This window comes from Phaethon aethereus (genome assembly GCF_964289735.1).
Source record: "Phaethon aethereus genome assembly, chromosome: 12".
Taxonomy (NCBI): domain Eukaryota; kingdom Metazoa; phylum Chordata; class Aves; order Phaethontiformes; family Phaethontidae; genus Phaethon; species Phaethon aethereus.
This window is the reverse complement of record NC_138588.1, coordinates 9,763,540-9,782,388: the sequence shown is the minus strand read 5'-3', so window position 1 is coordinate 9,782,388 and position 18,849 is coordinate 9,763,540. Positions and strand designations below refer to the sequence as shown.

The 18,849-nt window shown below is 41.6% G+C and overlaps 1 protein-coding gene across 1 annotated transcript in view; it reads right to left on the bottom strand.

Annotated features, from left to right (window-relative positions):
* CEMIP (cell migration inducing hyaluronidase 1) overlaps nt 1–18,849 on the bottom strand; it is a gene marked incomplete at both ends in the record, with an annotated part of 52,670 nt that overhangs the window by 33,514 nt on the left and 307 nt on the right. Inside the window, 9 exons of the mRNA XM_082005007.1 lie at nt 4,583–4,774; nt 5,578–5,719; nt 7,945–8,066; nt 8,696–8,791; nt 9,519–9,589; nt 13,639–13,818; nt 14,194–14,430; nt 15,200–15,338; nt 16,023–16,175. Of these exons, the coding sequence (XP_081861133.1) occupies nt 4,583–4,774; nt 5,578–5,719; nt 7,945–8,066; nt 8,696–8,791; nt 9,519–9,589; nt 13,639–13,818; nt 14,194–14,430; nt 15,200–15,338; nt 16,023–16,175 (1,332 nt within the window). The remainder of the gene's footprint in view (nt 1–4,582; nt 4,775–5,577; nt 5,720–7,944; nt 8,067–8,695; nt 8,792–9,518; nt 9,590–13,638; nt 13,819–14,193; nt 14,431–15,199; nt 15,339–16,022; nt 16,176–18,849) is intronic.

Sequence of the window (18,849 nt, the reverse complement as noted above, 5' to 3'; positions counted from 1 at the left end):
GGCAATCTACTGACATACTTCTGTAAATGCTAGGTTCTCCCTCTCTGACCTTCTAGGTTTTTCCTCTCCTTAACTTGACATGTAAACTCTTGCAGCTGGAATGGGAAGATTAGGCAGGCCTGGTGGAGAAACAGATCGAATCCTTACTTAAATCAGGCCCAAACTCAACCCTTCTGAACTGCTATGTAAACTTGAGTATGTTTCTTTCAAGTCTGCTTCTAGGCAATGCCCAAAAGTAGAAGAAAGTTCTGAAAAACTGTTAGAAAGGGACATTTCACAACATTTACTGCCCAGCCTTCAAGCACCAGGGTTGCCTTAAAAGAAGAGCTTCTGGCAAGTTCCAGATAAAAAGATGCCAACTTCTAAACAGATCTCCTTGAATCTCTGTAAGTATCTGAATTTTGACAGTGGAGTAACTTCTCCCATCCTTATAGCACAAGATGAATGCTGACACAGGCTGTGAAGTTGTTAGACAACTATGCATTTACATTTTTAATTCAAAGTTCTCTGCATGAACAAGAGAACTAAAGAGAACATATCTCTCTAGTATTTGCAATCCAATAAGCAGGATTTAAGATACATGTGCTTCTAATCATAGACTCACCAGTATGTGGGATAATTGGAGTAATTATGCCAGGCACAAATAGTTTTTTCATGCTTTATCGAAAGCATATAGAAGCACAAAAGAGCATTTCATCATTTTTGTTCCATGGTGAAACTTATCAGCATTAGTAGTAACTTCATACAGAGCAACGAAGATGCAGATAAGACTTGTTTCCCAGGGAAACTAGACAAAATACTTGATCTTTCCTACTATCCAGTTCTATCATAACAACACAACCCTTCCTTCCTTCCTTCCTTCCTCCTCCCTCCCTCTGCCCTGTACTGTTGTCCCTCCCCAGACCTTGTGAAGTTGGAAGATCAAACAGTTTTAATCTGTTCCCACAGAGAAAATAATCTAGGCACAAAAATGACAAGTGAAAAAAGTTGAACAAAGGAGGCAAGTGAAGAAAAAAGTTCCATTTGAGTGAGCAACCATTTGACCAGGAGCAGGACCTGCAGAGCTGACTCCTCATGCAAACCACGCTTACTCCTGCAATTCACAGTTTTGACGTTAGTGTAATTACTCCAGTAAAGGAGTGCACAAGATCAGTACCTGGGTGCCCTCTTTTGCTTTCTACACTGATATTTGCAGAAATCCAGAGTTAGACAACTAAATCCCACTAAAACCTGATGGCAGTTGAGTATTAACACTCTTAAGCTGTTTTGAAAAGACCAGCCTCTAATCAATCCACTTCTAGCAAGTAAAGCAAGTATGAGTTTTCAGCAGGAAGTATCAAATATAAATAGGACATGAGCTAACTAAGGAGGTTGACTTATTTGGCACAATACACTAAACCACGTCTATTAAAATATTATTAAACTATGAGAGCATCAATTATAATTAAATCTTGGTATGCCAAATTGTCTGTCCACAAAGCAGAGGTTTTCTGCCTTTCTTTAAACAAAGAGACTCTTAAGTAGTTCAGATCTGACATTTAGGTTTTGCTTAAAAAAAGTGGAAAGGAAAAAAAAATAAAGATTAGAAGGGAAATAAACCATCAGAGGTACAAATGGTTTTATCATTTGTCTTGCAAAGGGCAGACTTTCGGGGTTCTCAGCTGCTAAAATAAACCTCTTAGGAAAATGAAGCCACCCCACCTATTACAAATGACATCCCTCTGAGACCCCATATATACATGTATCTGTGTGGAAGTCTTTCCTCAGAAGGAGCAAACCAATCTTGGACATCTCACACAGCAAAAGGCAGGCAGACATTTACGACAGACATCTCCTGCGCTACTGCAGAAGAGTTAGCGACTACCGCGCCGGGCAAGCACAAGCTGTGCAGGGGCTGCTCAGCTGTGCTAAGGTGAGGGGCCAGCCCACCGCCCATCAGCTATTTTTTATGTGCTTTGCTCTCTGTCGGCCGTTCTCCCTTCATGACGAGCCACTGGGACAAATAAAGCTCTATTTAACAGAAGTCTCACAGGTAATTAATTGAATCCCAACAAGTTTCATCAAAGTCAGCACCTGATCGTGGGATAGCGGGTTCGCACGTGCACACCCGCACGCAGGCAGGTTTGAGTCCAAGCCAAGCGCTCAGTGCAGTGGTGTTTGCCTCCTCCAGCGATGGAGCAACACCTGGAAACCCACCGCTCGGGTACTGCCGCCCGCCTGGAGGGGCAGGGATGGCGCAGGCAGAGCTGTGCAGGCAGCTGTAGGCACCGCAGCGGAGGGGAGGAGGCATGGAGAGCAACCACCCCCTGCCTCATCAGTGGTCCTTATTCTGGCTAATTGCATGTAATGGCGTAGGGCAATGGATGAACTTACACCATAGCTGGGCTTAGAGCAGCTCAGGGACCTCCTGGCTCCTAACAACAGGGGACGTCTCAGCCTTCCCCATGTTTTATTTCATCCAGACTGAACTTAGAATCAGGCAGATTATTTTATTTTCTAGCGTGAATGTGCTTTTGTTACAAGAAAGTTGGATGTGATTTTTATTACTGGACTAGATTTTGCCTTGATTTATATAATCAGTGAAATCCCATTGACGTCAGTGGAGTTGCCTGGATATAAGTACGGGCAGACTTTGGCCCTGGTGTTCATGTCATTTGTGGTAATAAAAGGAATGTCCTAATTCTCCTAAAGAGTAATCGGAGACCAAAAGCACAATTACTTTAACAAGTATTTCCACTGCTGTTTTGCCTGAAATTCACATGAACTTTTTTGTTGTTTTTAACCCTTTATTAATGTACTTGTACTATCTTAGTTGCCATTGTTGTAGAAGATAAATGTAATTACATGAATTTCACAGATCCATTAGATTATGGGAAGTTTGAGAGACATATTCCTATGTCGTCTTTATTTTTACTGACGATCTTCCAAGATCATCTTCATGATGTGACTTGTATCATACTAGTCTGGTACAGTTTTTCCAATAGCTCAAAAGTTGCTCAAGAAAAATATTCAACTTGGAAGCATGTCGTCTGTGAAAGTACTAGTCATTTGAAGTCATAAGACTATGATACATTCAAACTGTGAATAACATTTTTCTTGGCTTGATGAACATCTCTCTTTTGGGCCATCCAACAATGAGTGGCTAGAGCTCTGTGCGAGGCAGTTGCCAAAGGAAGTATATTCGTACCTTCCAGAAGATGTTGCATCAGAGATAATGGTGAAGCAGTTCATTTCACAGAACTGAGCAAACTCCCTGGTGCATTGGATGTTCCAAGTGCCCTGATGGTTTCTCAGAAAGATCTTACTGTAAATGCAGACAAAACCTCTGCCTAGAGCAATTGCCAGTATGTAAGGAAAAGAGAGTGTAACATGCATGATTTACCACGAAGCAGATGCTGCCTTTGAAATATGGCCTCAGCTGTTACATACGTTTATATTGTAAAATAACTTTTGCTTTTCTAAATTACATAAATTAAAACCTCCTCATCGATTCACAGAAGAGGCAGTTCATGTGGTATTTCCATGCTCTGCTTATCAGTGTGCCAAAATACAGTCCTAGAAGGGAAATACCACTTCACAGACTCAAGTGGAGATGCAAATCTCCCACCCTGGATTTCACTTTCATGCTTATATCAGTAGCAGTCTGGGCTTCATCACGGTTATGCTACTTCACAGAATCACAGAATCACTAGGTTGGAAAGGACCTTCAAGATCATCAAGTCCAACCATTAATCCAGCGCCACCATGTCCCCTAAACCATGTCCTGAAGCGCCACATCCACACTTTTTTTGAACACTTAATCGGGCTTAGTATCTGAAGGCCACTTTATGGTCATTGGACCACAATGTCCTTTCATCAAAAGCAATTTGTTCTGGATTTGAGCTAGTCACCTTCAAGAGAAAAATGCTGTGGCTCTACAAAGGTTCCTGCTCAGACTAACTCAAGCAGCACTCTACCAGCTCCATCTCCCCCAGTGCGGTGGCTCAGGACAACTTGCCGGCCACGTGACTCCAGAAATGTTTGGTTAATACATCACCTCTAAGCAATGCTGTCTAGAGACACAGTAAAAGAGAAACAGTAGCTTCAGTAGTACAAAACAGTATTTCTAAAATGTAAGATTACAGTTCTAGTTAAATATAACTTTCTTAGGAAAATAGCCAGCTGCACATTACTTCATAGCCCTACAGTCTCCCACGGAGTGCTCCTGCCCTAGCTCACTCTTCGGATCAGCTGTGCTCATCTCCTGCTTTCTAGGAAGTGACACATTTTCAAATACAGTTATGTAAAACTGAACATTTCAAATACATGACCTGTATTTGTCTCTTTAATAAATACATCCATTCAATAGTGTGTTTGCGGGCAGAAAATGGAGTCAGCTATGCAAAGGAAAAGCAGAAAGGAACCAGAATCAAGTTAGATGGCTTTCAAGCACAAAAGGCTTATATCTTCCCAAAAGTATCTAAAAACCAGTTGTCAAATTCAAGTGTCTTTAAACTCTTTGCAATTCTTAATGGAGGCACCTCAACACAAATGACAGAGTTTGTGAACTGTAACGCCAGCATGACAAGATGAAGCACCTTACCTGCTACCTTGACCTGGGTGGGTCTGCAGGTTCTGCATGGCAGTACTTGGAACTCCTCTGCCTGGTACATGGAGTAGTCAGTGCTTGCAACCACCAGCCTGTCTCCGGGTTTCCATGAGCTCACATCATCCACCAGATTCAGGACCGTGCTGTTCACATTGGTGTCAATGGTTACAGTAAGCTTTGGTTTCACTGAGAAGTCAAAATGGAAGGGTGGAGAATTCAGTTAATCTTATCAGAAAATGCTTGCCTTTTTTTTTTTCCTGAAATGCCAACAAAAATGATGATTTCCTCATGCAACAAAAAATAGTTAACTCTTCCAAACATGCTTTTTACTGGCCTTGGCTTGGAAAGCAAGCAAAGTGTTTTCTTTCAGTTGCAGGCAGGTGGATTTTCCACTAACCCCCGGACTAAATTTAAATGTAGCTCTTAGTGGCTCATTTTCACCACACCCACTTAGCAGCAGCACTTGTGGGCGCTGGGCACTGTTATTTACATCAGCCAAGTGGTCTTTAACCTAATGACTGTTTTTTCCAGCAAAACAACAGTCTTCTACCCTCCTTTTCCCGCCAGCTGAGCGCTGAAGAATCCTAATGACCTGTCTAACAACCAGGTTAGGGACAGCAGTGTTGGAATTAATAACTACAAAATAAAGTATTACTTTCAAAACCTGTTGTCTTTGCACACTCTGATTGACTAATCCTACCTCATCCCAAAATGCTTTTGCTAAAGACAAGATATTTACAGGAAGGGACTTGCCAAGTATGTGCCGTAGCCTTGCTGGGTTTTTGAGACACCACCCTGTTGCCTCTGTTAGCAGTCAGGAATTTTTCCTGAGATAAATCTTCAGCTGTTTTATCTGCCTTCATGTCAATAGCCCAGCAAAAGTTTTAGCTTGGGGAATTACTCAGGTTCTTACACCAAACAAGAGCCAGTCATCGGAAGACAGCATTTCTGCTTTTCCCTGATCTGGCTTTAAAACATGGGGCACATACCAGATCTGCCACACAGGAACCGTACTCTATAGTTTTGGCAGCCCTCGCCCGTCTGGTCCTTGCCGTGGCACAGAAACCTGTAATCGTGGCCACTCTTGTAGAAAACCTCAGTAGTTAAATTAGCTCCATCAAGCGTCATTGCCTAGAATGAGAATAGAAATATAAAAGAGGTGATACCTTGAGGTGGAGCGATTTCACCGAAACATCGATGCCATCAGAAGAGGCTTTTGCTTTGTTTTGGGTGCTGCACAACAGTTGTGCAACAAAACAGGGTGATTGTTACGTGTACTATCCAGCCAGCACTCCAGCTGGTGCTCAGACACAGCTATTCTATCCACAAGCTGCACAGATTATTGCTAGGTGCACGCTTTTTTCCTGTATCTATATTAAGACCGTGTGCTTTTTTGGGAGGAGTATCTTGAGCTTCACTAACATCTGCCTTGGTGCCCTAGATTTTCTCCTGCCGCTGGTTTGAGCGATGAAGACACTGAACAGCAGATGAAGGCAGATGAAGACGCTGAACACAGATGCTTGTACCCAAATGAACTCATGGTTTCAAGCCTCTTCACTGCACTCACTTCAGTGCTTACGGCTAGACTAGGTCTGAACCTTGCAGAAGAAAGAGGTGGGGGTCTTGTTTCTCCTTTGCATGGATCAGTCTCTCTAAGCAAAAAACAAAGCTGCTCCGATACTCACGGCTTCAAAAGGAACAAGAAAGGTGGCCTTTTCTCACATAGAAGTACCAGCCTGCAGAGCTGCCTTGAGGAAAAAGGCTGTATCATGCCAAGCAGCAGTGCGATATGTAGCTTCTCCCGTGTTCCTGCTGGGCCATTATCACCCCTCATGGTCATGTTAAATTTCACAGTCCAGCTCTAGAGCCTGCAATTCTCTTGACCCTTTCACAAAAATGTGATGCATTGCATTAGGCAATCCAAATAACATGGGCATTTTAACACGGCACCAGGAGATAAGCCGTCTTTCAATGAAAGGTCTGATCCTGATTCTCTCACTCAAGCAGACCTTCCTTATTGATGCATACATCCCACCGCCACGTATAGGATTAGCACCATCAGCTGAAGGAATGTGCCTCTGGCTGTGCCGCACTTCTGTTACTATCATCATATCTTCAATTTTCTTGTATGTAGCATAGCTGGAGCAGGCCAGCTGGTATAAATCAGTGTAACTTTATGAAGGCAATGAGCAACACCAGATTACACTACCTGAGGATTTGCCCTAAGATCTGCAGGATAAACTGAAAAATGTTGTTTCGCTTTTAATATACATGGAAAAAAAAGTAACTAACTGTCATTTAATAGAAGAGAAAAATGGTTTGTTTCTTGAACAGAAGAATATCTTTCTCATTTCTCTTTCAATGCATGCTAGAAGGGGCTGTATCATAACAAACATCTGACCCCTGTTTTGAACTAAGTTGTCACTTCTAATATATGTATATGGAAGCAGAAATGAATGTGGATTTGCTAAGACCTGGCAGAAAATTGTAGGGCAGTTTTTTCCTTTCTGTTCAAGAGGAGATTCTTTATAACATCTAGCCCTGGAAACTTTCACTCATACTGTCAGCATTCCCGTTTACTTCAATAGCCACATTCTTGTGAATAAGGACAACTCCACCGGTTCAGAGTACGTGGGAACCTTAGGTTCAGCCTCCCAGAAATATGAAGCATTTTATTGTCTTTTGCTAGGCAAAGCTTCTGCTATAGTTGTTTTACCAGGTAGACATATAAAGTATACAGTGAACACATGCAAAAAAACCCTTTTTTCTTTGTGTCCTTAAAGAGGCTTTTGCAGCCTCAGAAAAGGGGTATGATTTCTCCTCAGTGTGCTGGCCTGATGGCATCATTATAATGTTTAGCCCCAAACAGAATTCAAGTTTCTTTCTACAGAGAAAAAACAATTGACTCCAAGAAATGGCTGCAAGCTCACCAATTTTTTTCCCAACCTACTACAGCTGGTAACTTTACCATCTCATTACTTGCTGTGATTAATTTTTTAGGGAGGGTCCATTCTGGGATCATTTAAAAACTTTGAAATTTTCATCTGGTTTTGCCTTTTAATCTTCCAGCAGGGAACCACATATTTCATGATAGCATCTGTGCTGTCCCTGACCCTATCTGTACTCCTTTTCATGCCAGAGGCCAGAACTTACTGAAAGGAGCTCAATTCTATAAAACTCTGTCTTAGAATGATACAAGACTGGATACCAGATCTTGTTGATTATGTATTAGAGCCGTAAAATAATTGGTGTCTTTTCTTTAGAAACAAAAATTACTGACAAGCACAATCATTTTGGGGTTCAGTGACAGTCTAAAGAGGACTTGTCCCTCTGAAGTGAGTGGTAAGCTAGCCTACCTGGATGTCAATGGGCTGCCTACAGATTTTATCAGGATGAGCAGCGTTGAAGTCAGAAAGCTTCTCCATGTCCTTAGATCTCGCTTTATCAGGCTTCTCAAACCACTCTGTCCATTCTACATCTGGAGACAAGTGCAAACAAGAAAAGTCATTTGAAAGTCAAGCTTAATGAATGCAGCAAAAATGCATGAAGCATAATATGATCTCAGATATCATTCACAAGTTTCTTCACTGATGATCTGATTCCTGCCTCATCCTGCCAGTCTGTCAGCCGCTTTTCATGGTCCTGTGAAGTGTAACCAGCCAAGGGAGAGTGGAGTTATTAAAAGGTACATAATTGGAGTATGCAGTATAAGCATTATTAATAGGTATGAATTTTGGATCTGTGTCCTCCTTAGCTGCCTTTTCTGATCTTCAGATCAAGTTACGACCAGCTACTGTATGTTGTCTGAAACATGGACATGATGACTATGCAGTCAAAAGCAGTAAGAGGTTGTGTGTGATCTCTTAGATCATAAGAGATGGAATTTCATACCCAGTACAGTAAAGGAAAAAGGATCCCAGTTATTTGGAGAGTCCTGGAGACAACTGGGGAAAGAATCTGTGTGTGTTCTTCACTTGGGTTAGCAGTGACGTAAATAGCAGCTACCAAGTCCGCTCTTCCCAAATCGAAAAGTATTGCAATAAAAAGAATGATTCACCCTATTTGTCAACTGTCTATCACCTAGTTAATGGCACACAGACCTCTTACCTTGAACCCACTCACTAGTTGAAGAGATGTTAAAATGTTCTCCATTCTCAGCTTTGAATAGTTTGAATACTTTGGCCACTGCTGACCCTTTGTGACCTGTAAAAAACAAATATTGGTAAAATCACTGAATATAATCGATAAAAGTCAGAACCAAAAAGGTAATGGTCCATGTGTGTGTTTGCATATTTTGGCTGCAGTATGCAGAATTAGCCCTGCACAGCTTCCAGAAAAATTTACTGATCTTGGAATGAGGCTTCAGACACTTTTACAACTGCTTGGACAACCATGAGGAAAAATCTTCAAAAATCAAGAGAGGATAAAAAAATAATTATTTGTAATATATTTCTATTTTTATTTGATGTTGTAGCAAGCCATGTTGTTTGCTGCTCTTGAAAATGTCATGAAAAGATACAGCCTGAAAAGTCTTCAGCTTGCAAGAAAATGATTTTGCAGGAGTATTTGAGGCTACCAATACAGGATACACTGATGAAATTTTCATCTGGTGTGAACTGGGTTTGTTCCATAGCTTTGTGTCAAAGAGCGGCAGAGTCTGAGCTCAACAGTTACATGGTTTTACACTGATGCAGGACCTCACCTTTTATCTCAGGGTTTGGGTAACCTAGGTTATATCTCACTCAGCTGCATTAATGGGAAGAAGAAATATATACAGAGAGCATTCAATTAAATATGTCTAACCATCAATTGCTCACAGCTTCAATGTAATGCAGCGTCAAGTGAAAACATCATTGACCAAATTAATCTCAGCCATAACTCTAATAACTTCCAGAGTTAATGTCAAGCCAGCATTTTGTGCATGAATTACCTTGATATTCGATGTGGTCTTCAACAGAAGAGGAGGGATTTCCTTTAACAGTAATAAAACTCCATGGGTGCCTGGAAAAAGAAAATGAGAAATGATCAAGTTATGTCGTGTATGAGATGCATATTTTTTATAGCCTCATGTTCCTGCATTTCTCAGGGGCACCACATTCAAACCAGTCTGATTAGTGTGACAGGCAGCTTAGTTAAAATTAAAAATATCCTAACACTCTGTATTTTTTCAATAAATGTATCAAAAGAGAAGGAAGTTTGAAGACAAATCTCCGCTTAATACACTCCTGTAACAAGTGTGTTTCTGTTGTAAATAAGTGTCTAAAGAGGCTTGTGTGTAAAAGACCCAAGGGACACTGGCGACTCCTTGGGGAGCCTGAAAATCTTTCTTTTGTGTGTGTGTGCCTGTACACTAAAGAATATGAAAGGAAACCATTTCTGCTTAAATAGACTTAGCTCATGCTGAAACCCTGAAACCTTGTATATCACAATTGTCTTTGGAATGACCCATGAGAATTCCTAATAGACGGACTGGCTGGCAAGGGACAATAAAAAATACCTGGAGAGTCTCTGCATATCTAGTTTCCTTACTTTGAACATTGAACAGGGAGAAAGGTTTATGAGTCTGAATTGTCTGTCCAAATCTGATCCCATGTCAGAAGTAAGTTCATTACCACCTGATGGTTATTGGTTGAGTAGGTTCAATAGCTATCAGCAACTCCGGAGAATGACCACATGCGTGAGTAAGCAATGGAGACAGAGACTGAAGCAGCTCCCGACCTTGGAGGTGAACCCAATTAGTAGGGTTCAGGAGGGAGTTTTATCTTCAAAAGAGAAGTTCAGGCATATCTGCTCTTAAGGTCTAACAGAATAAAAAATATGCTTCTAGGGTGGTTAGGGAGACTGTCAACCCTACCCTGAATTTATCAAACAGCCCCATAGATTAAATCATGTCTCTATAGGTATAAACACCCAGCGATTCCAATTGCATCAAGATTCACCCTGGAGTCTCGCAGGTCACCTTACATTTATCATCTGCTGGTATAAGCGAAGTTACAAACCACTCTGGGACTTCAGAAGAAAACATATCTAGACATTTACAGATAGCCACTAAAGCACGCACAAATCGCGTGGCGTGAGCTGGGCTTTGCTGGGATTCGCAGCCCTGGGCTTCGGGGGCGGCAGGAGCAGGTTCTGGGTGAGCGCTGGTGCACCCCATGCCGTGCTGAGGCCCCACGCACGCACCAGACACGGCTCCTCAAGGCGAGGCGGTCCCAGCGGTATGTCCTCGGCCCGAGCACAGGACAGGCTCGGAGGAAGCCGCCAGCACAACTGCCTCGGGAACCTGCCAGCAAGCCAGATGCTCCTGCTGGAAAACTGGCCTGTGCGCCAATTGCCGAAGGCACTGCCGGGCTGTGATCTCCATCCAGGCAGAGAAGGGGGTTGCGGGCAGGAAGGACACTTTATCACTCAGCAGGCAAGGTCGATTTTTTTATTATTATTATTGCTATTATTTTTTTGGTCACCAAATTCAAAACAAATGACAAAAAAGATGACGGCCCAAAAATAATCTCAAAAATAATCTAAAGAATAAGAAACTATCTCGTTCTGCGACTCAAGGTTTGGCCCCATTTCATACATTAAAATACTTGTTTCTCCCAGTTATTTTATCACTAATAATAGTTTTAAACCCGGACACAAAAGTACACATGTAATCTGTTTGGGCTGTAGGAGATGAAGGGACCACTAAGTCCAGAACCAAACTAGTGATATTTGGGTGGGTTTCCAAAGAGAACAACTATGTCATCAAGCGCAGAAAGGCTTTCTTTTAATTTTTTTTTAGAAGGGGGAAAAAAAAAAAAGCTCACACTTAAAGAGTAGACTCGCTTTTCAAAAGCACAACAGTAGAGGAGGAATGCAAAATTTTCCTTTCATTCCTAATGTTCTGGACTCAGCAAATAGGCAACTGAAAGAGATGCCAGGAGCACAAAAACATTTTTGGGTAAATCAGCGTTGCTCATTGGCTCTGCTACAGCAAGGGGGAGTTGCACAACTTTACAATCTGGTTGAATATGGAGCACCTGGAGATAGGCAGGAATTTGTCCATATATCTCCTGCCACCACCCCAGTCAGAAAACAACCCAGTCTACAGCTGAATAGCCCGACTCAAGTGGCACCTCACAAAATGTGAAACAGAAATTTCCTAAGCCAAATTACCGCCCGGGACTTACACTGTTATTTGTCTCAGTGATGCCCATGGTCAGCCCCAGCCGTTGGCAGGGAACTGAGATCTGACAACCAGGATTCAGGGGACCAGCCAGCAAACCCCGGGTGCCGGGCAGTGAATGGTGAGAGCACGTACATGGGCATGTTAGAAAGGAAAATCCATCCACTCTCCTCTGTCAGAGCCTTCCTTTGCCATACAGGTTGAAGTATGTACGCGTGTCTGTAATTTTCTCATCCTGAACATTTTCTTTTAGATCTTCCAAAAAATTCCAAAAAGCACCTGTCAGGTGTATACATCCTTATTCATAGCTATAGATGTGTCTGAAACATAAACCAATATGTCTAAATCTTGTTACACTAAAGTGATGTGGAAGTTCCATTTGCATAAGGAGAAAAACTTGGATACATCTGACGTTGCCTGTCTTCCACTCTGCCATCCAACCGCCTTTATAAATCTGATCCCAGCTGCCATCCAGACAATGTTTTTTTTTTTTGAAAGTTGATGAACTTAAACGCTGAGAACACTCCTAAAAATACAGTCTTTTAAATAATACACCAAGATGCAGGTGTTTTTCCACATACCTCCATGCTGGTGGGAGACAATATTTACCAACTACTACCACATTATGGTACCCACAATGTCCCTGTTATTTATAGAAGAAATATTGTTCTATTCCAGATAACAGCATGGCAAGGATTAGCTTTTTGACTGCAAATAATAGCAACGTTGAAAGTCACACTTCCATGGATGAATTTCTATGGTATTTCCATTATAAACATTTATGGCAAAGTGAGAAACTAACATTAAAACACCACCGCAGCCTAAAAGCATCAAGTGCAATTTACTTTTATAAACATATGTGAAACCCATCAATTTCTTCCTGTTGGACAATTGGAAAAAAAAGTATAATGTTCAAAAATATTTTTCTATTTCCCTAATTCCAGTCTTTGAAAAGAAACCCCTCAGGCTACTGGGCTTTAATATGATGTCTGGGTATTTGAGAGCAAGCATTGCACTGATGAAGATAGTCTCGTTTTGGAGACTATTTCTGCATCCTTGGCCGATTCTTTGAAATGCATTATCTGGTGCACAGGAGTCCCTGTAATATTTGACACAACGTCTTCATCAACCACCCCAAATCTTGCTCCATCTGCACGTGCCTAGCTGACACTTGTTTGTTCTCACAGACTGCTGTACTTCTCCCCACAAGACAGATTTTTTCTTCATGTTCTGCAGTGACCCTCTTAGTGCCTCTTTAAAAAAAAAAACCCTACATAAATTCAGATAAAAACAAAAAATATAATGGCTACGGTTGGGTAAATAGCAAATATTCTCAACAGTGTGTGTGCCAACATAGACACTGTATTGGCCACAGAAGTATTTACAGTCCACAGCATAAATTCATGCATCCTAAATTTCTGTGCTGCACGAGTCCCTGAATATGTATTGGACAAGCTGAAGAATATGCTCTATGTGCGTCTATATGAATTTAGCCATGGTTACATGGCTATTATTCTACTCTCCTTAACGTTCAGCCCATCCAGTCCACTGTGTGTATGTAGAAATGCTTCTTAAATCTTTGGGGGATAGCTTGAAAATAAATTGGAATAAGTAATTTGTGGGAATGATATCTTGGAAAAACATCTCTTTTAATGTGAATCATATGCTATTCCTCAATCTGCTAATAAAAATACCCAATATAGACACTGAGTACATCGTAAACTATCTAATTAACTGGTAAAACGTCACATTGAGAAATTTCCCTCTTTTTTTTTTTTTTTTCATGTGAAAGAACTTTGTGCCTTTGAAAGAGTGGAATTATTTGGACATCTCAGGAGCATAATAAAGCCTCTGTACTGGGAGAACTGGCAGGACTGGCACATACCTAAACCCAAGGTGGAGGAAATGCTTGCTGCCCAGTTTGGTCATCGCTTTCCTGGCAGAGTCGTCCAAGTTTCTAGATCCTTCATCGTTCACTGCAACCGACAGGATCATGCCATTCGCAACTCTGCCCAAATACTGGGACAGACGTATGCTTTCCTCTTTTGCTCTGTAGGTATCAAATCTAAAGTGATAAAAACACCCGAAAACATTTACTTCAGTGAGCATCGCGGCTTTATCTATTGAAAAAGAAGTGCTATAAAGAAATAACTCTTATGTATTGTTTACAGTAATGATGTTATCCTGTTGCAAAAGCACTTGCCTAACAGGGTATATTAGGGGTTTCTGTTAAACTGAATTGATTAAACTCTAGTTGACAGAATGGCAAGGGAGTAACACTACTCACTCTTTGGTTTTGGAGATTACTGATCTAGAAAGAATGGTATATACATGCAATAACACCCATTTGAATAAGACGCTAAAATGCATATTTCTGAGCTTGCTGTCCCCAGCCTGATCCCAAAGATCCTCACATCTAAACAGCTGAAAAGTCACTCACCGATCTGAATGGACAACTGCCCCCGTCTTTGGGTCAATAACATGGACAATGACACCCCGATGGCCCCAGCTCCTTTCAAAGTAATATCCACCTTCTTCCATGCCACCAGGATGAAGAGTTTTGTTTAAGAAAGTCCAGGACAGCTTTTTCTTTCCGTGGATCTCAAGAGTGCCACCCTTACTTACTCCAAGATACTTCTGCCCAAAGTAGGGATTTGGTTGGCTGCCGTCACCCGCTCTGCAGCAGGAAGGGAGGAAAGGAACCAGTTTTGGGGTTGTATCTGACAGTCAACGAGCCTCTCCCCTTGTTTTGTTATGGCCCAAGCAGAAAAGTGTCATGATTTGCAATGTATTTATTTCAACTGCTCTCAGAATGAGCAACTGCTGATGTTGTATAGAAAACAAATTATTTTAAATAATACTAGCAACTACCGAACACCAGCAGCAATCTGGAACTCTGATTATATAAGTTGTATTCATTATATCCAGGCCAGAGGAGGTCTGAAGCCCAGACACATTTGTGGTTTTGAATTCTGGAGGAAGTTAGGACCATAACCAGGAGCTAGGAGGTCTAGTGGTTATTAAATAGAAGTTGGGCATCCTTGAAAATCTAAGAGATCCTGTGGCAATCTACAAAACATAAGTGTATTATCCTTTAGCTCACGACATTCATGCAGAAAGAAAGGGTGTTTAGGGAGGAGAATTTTCAGAATAAAATAACTATTTGGGCTTCAAGCCTATTCTAGAAAATCAGCTTGAGTAGTGGCAAGGTGCATGCTGATTTTCTGGCATGCCCAAATACCCCGATGCTCATCTCCCAATAGTATTTGAAACCAGAACCAAAACTGCATCTATTTTTTACAGGGCAATTAAATTGTTTAACTTTCCACGGAGCACTCATGATAAGTATATCTGAGAAAATGTAATTTTAAGGAACATTTTTGTTCCCTCTTGTAGAATAGAGATCCTAGAAAGTTGCAGCACAATATTTTATCGTACATACGTACCGCCCATATAAGATGATAAACACATTGCTTTGGTAAGGGCACATCTCACTGCCGATGTGTAACTCTCCATCATTTTCAATGAGTATATGTCTAGTACGCAAAATGATAGGCTGCACATCATCTTTAATGACCAGTTTTCCTAAGTAGAAAAGATTATGACATTTGCTTTAACACACAGTAGCTCACCAGAGGTTGTGATACCATTGTGCTAAACCCAGTGCTGGGCTCTCATCTCAATTTTTGAAAAATTCTGCCCATCCTCCCCAAAACAGCTGTAAATACAAATCCTAAAGACATTATGTGGTTCTTATTCAATCCAATTCTTGAAGAATGCAATTAAGTTTTGCATGGAAGAGGACTCATTCAAAACTGAGACAGAAATTAAGACTTAAGATGAATAAAAGCTATTCATGCTAGCAGCCACCAGCAACACTATGACTCTGTCTTAGTGAGACAGAGGGGCACATGTGTATCTGCCCTGTCCTGAGACCTTGAGAACACAACTACTGCAGTATGATGTTATCAGGATAATGATTTAGTAAAAAAATGTTTTTGAAGCAAATCCCAGAAGTACAACTAACGAGTATACAGAGGTACTTTATAAATTCTCCAGAAAGGACAGCAAATATGTTGATTATAATGGCTAAAGAACCGATAGCATCTCAGCTACCGCCCACCCTTGCACCAAATTAAAGCTGTGTTTGTCCAGCAGCCATCCAGTTCTCAGCAAGAAGCAGGAAGCTCTCCCAGCGTGAGACAGAGTGATTTAAATAGCCACAGTGGAAAGCACACTTCACCCAGCCTTGCCACCAGCACGTTTTACCTCCGTCAGTGATGTGGATGGAGTGGACAGTCGCAGAAGAAGAGAGGAGAAGCTTCCTGCCATTACGGATTTCAATGCGGTTTTCTTCATTGTGACCTGGGTTCCAGTTTTCTAACTCAGGATCCTTATCAGGACATGCGAGAGCTGCTTCTGCTGGGTAGAGACGGAGAGTGGAGACAATTACTGTTTGTTCGGTGCAAGACAGAAAGCTCCATATCTGGGCATCTTTACAGCATCATCCGCAGTACCCCCCTTGCTGTCTCCTTGGAACACAGCAATATCTCAGTGCAGCAGAGTACATGTGGGTCACGACCAAAAGAAAACAAACAACAGCTTAAGCTGTATGGTTTTCTGTTTTCTGGAAGCATGGAAAAACCCACTACCCGATACAAAGGAGCCTTGCGAGGGATGCAGTTTCCAGAAAACTGCCGAGAAGAGGCTGTAACTGAGCCCTTCCTGCAGTGACATTCAGCTCTGGTCATACCATCCAGACACAAAACCTTTCCCAAGTCCAGGGAAGATGTTGATGAAAGGATAAAACAACTACTGCCTTTAAGAATGCCCCCAAAATACCCGTGAGGTTTGAAAAGCTTTGTTTAAGGTAAAGATCTTAAAATATGTTTGCATATTGCATTTTCTCTGGAGTTGAAAAGTAAAAGTGCTCAAACTAACATGAAAACACCAAGCACCAAGGAATTACCAGTCCACCCAGTAACAGAGAGCAACAGGAGTCTCACAAGAGAGAGACTCTGGGTTTGTGAGCTTTTCTAGGAAGAAGCAATAAGGATTCATTCACTCGGGGTTTGCACATCACCAGTCTCCACACACAAAGTCGATTACAGACTGCCATGACGTGTTAGTCTAAACGGCTCTCATACCAAATCCAAGAGTCTCATGTTGTAAGTATTTACTTAAGATAAAATATTTCCCTGATATAATCTCACTTGATATTTGAGCCTTACATCTTACTCTAATCAACAAAACGGCGAGTGCGAGAGTCCCATGTGTGATGCATATTTTCTGAGGGTAGAAAATCTTCTAATCCTAGGATTAGAGGTTAGTGGAAGTTTGAACAATGAGCCCTTTGCCATCAGAAAGGGTTGGGAGTTCTCACCAGGTCTCCAATTTTTATCCTTTAAAGCAAAAACACCATAGGAAAACTACAGGATCCACACATCAATAATAATAGACATGGGAAAAACACCTTCACTTCAGCAGGGTTATGTCTCTGGCACTTAGTATAGTAAAGTTGGGTGGTTTTTGCCTCACAGATACTAATGCGTTCAGTTAATGGAAAGGACGATGATGTGAATCCATGCAAGGAAGTGTGTCCCGGTGCTAGTCAGAGAGTTGTGTGCTGCCACTGTGAAACTTGAGGGACATCTGTAATTCCACAGCAAACAGAAGCAAAACCTGGCCATCTGCATCCAGGTTCCTCTCAGATTGCTCCACCAGTTTCATGTCTTAAGAAAACAATAGAATTGGACCAGCTACCACCTTATTGTCTCCAGAGACCCATTAAATACCGGCTATTCAAGGTAAGCAAGGGACATTTCATGTGGGCAACATATGTCTTGGCTCTCTGCAAACTTTTTTCCATGTACATGAAGTGATCAAATCAGAGAGGGCTAATAATCTACCAGGTAGAAAGGCAAATACTGATAAATGTCCGGGACCTGATTTTGATACCACCTGTGCCAGCTGGAAGCTGGAAGTGTATCGGTAATGTCAGAGGCACTTTTTCCAATTCACAGTAATTGAGGAAAATAAGGAGCAGTTTCTGAGCTCCCACCAGAAGACACGCAGAATTAATGAGTTGGAAAAGATAAATATTTCAGGGCGGAAATGGGACTTGCATTGTAAATAGATGTTCAAATATAACTGTAATACACACTGAGAGCAAATTCAAAACAATGAGCTGTTATTCCCATAGGAATAAGGATAATAATAAAATTTGCTCATGATGAGAAGCTAAATAAAACCAAAAGAATCGATTCAAAAGTAGATATATAATTTATCAACTAGGTTAAGTGGACAGAATAAAAGCTTTTTCATTTTTCCCTTTACTTGGCTATGCTAGCATTCAAAAGAGCTTCCTGCAGTCTCAAAAGATGACTTGTGCCCCCAAAATTCATTATTTAGAAAGAGAGAGGTAGACAGTGAAGCCTAAGGGGAAATCAAGAGGAATTTACGGTGATGTTTGGGATGACATTCAGCAAGAGCCAACACAATCCAGAACAAAGGACCCAAATTCCCAATTTCATTTACCCAATTCACACCAGAGAGCAGAAGCCGTGCACACCACCGGCATGCACTCCACCAAAGACACCGGCGGGCTGAGCACCTTCTCCCAGCTGGTGCAGGTACCTTGCCAGCTTGGATTATTACTCTCATTGTCTTTTTTTAAATAAGAGTGCAACTTCTACCCCGCAGAAGGAATTAACTGAATGTTTTGCTTCTTGACCAAAAGGGCCTGAGCACAGCAGTGAGAGGCTGCCTCATGCAGCTGCAGCGTTTGGGGCAAGACATATGGTCTCTTTGTTTTAAACAAATACAACCCCCAAATTAGCTGTATTTGGAATATGTATATCCAGCTTCCCTTTTCCCCTTTCCCTCACTGCTTAGGAAAAGGGCTACTCGGAAGAGACAAAACCCAGGGGGCAGGGACATCCCACCCCAGAGCTTTTTGCTCTCCACATCTGGGCTTGGGCAAAATGCTCGACTTCACCTCCCACGGCGAGGGAGGACCTGTTAGGACCTGAGGTTTCTTTTGTTATTTCTTTGTGGCAGTTTGTTGGATTTGGGTTTGTTTTCAGAACGCGTGGCA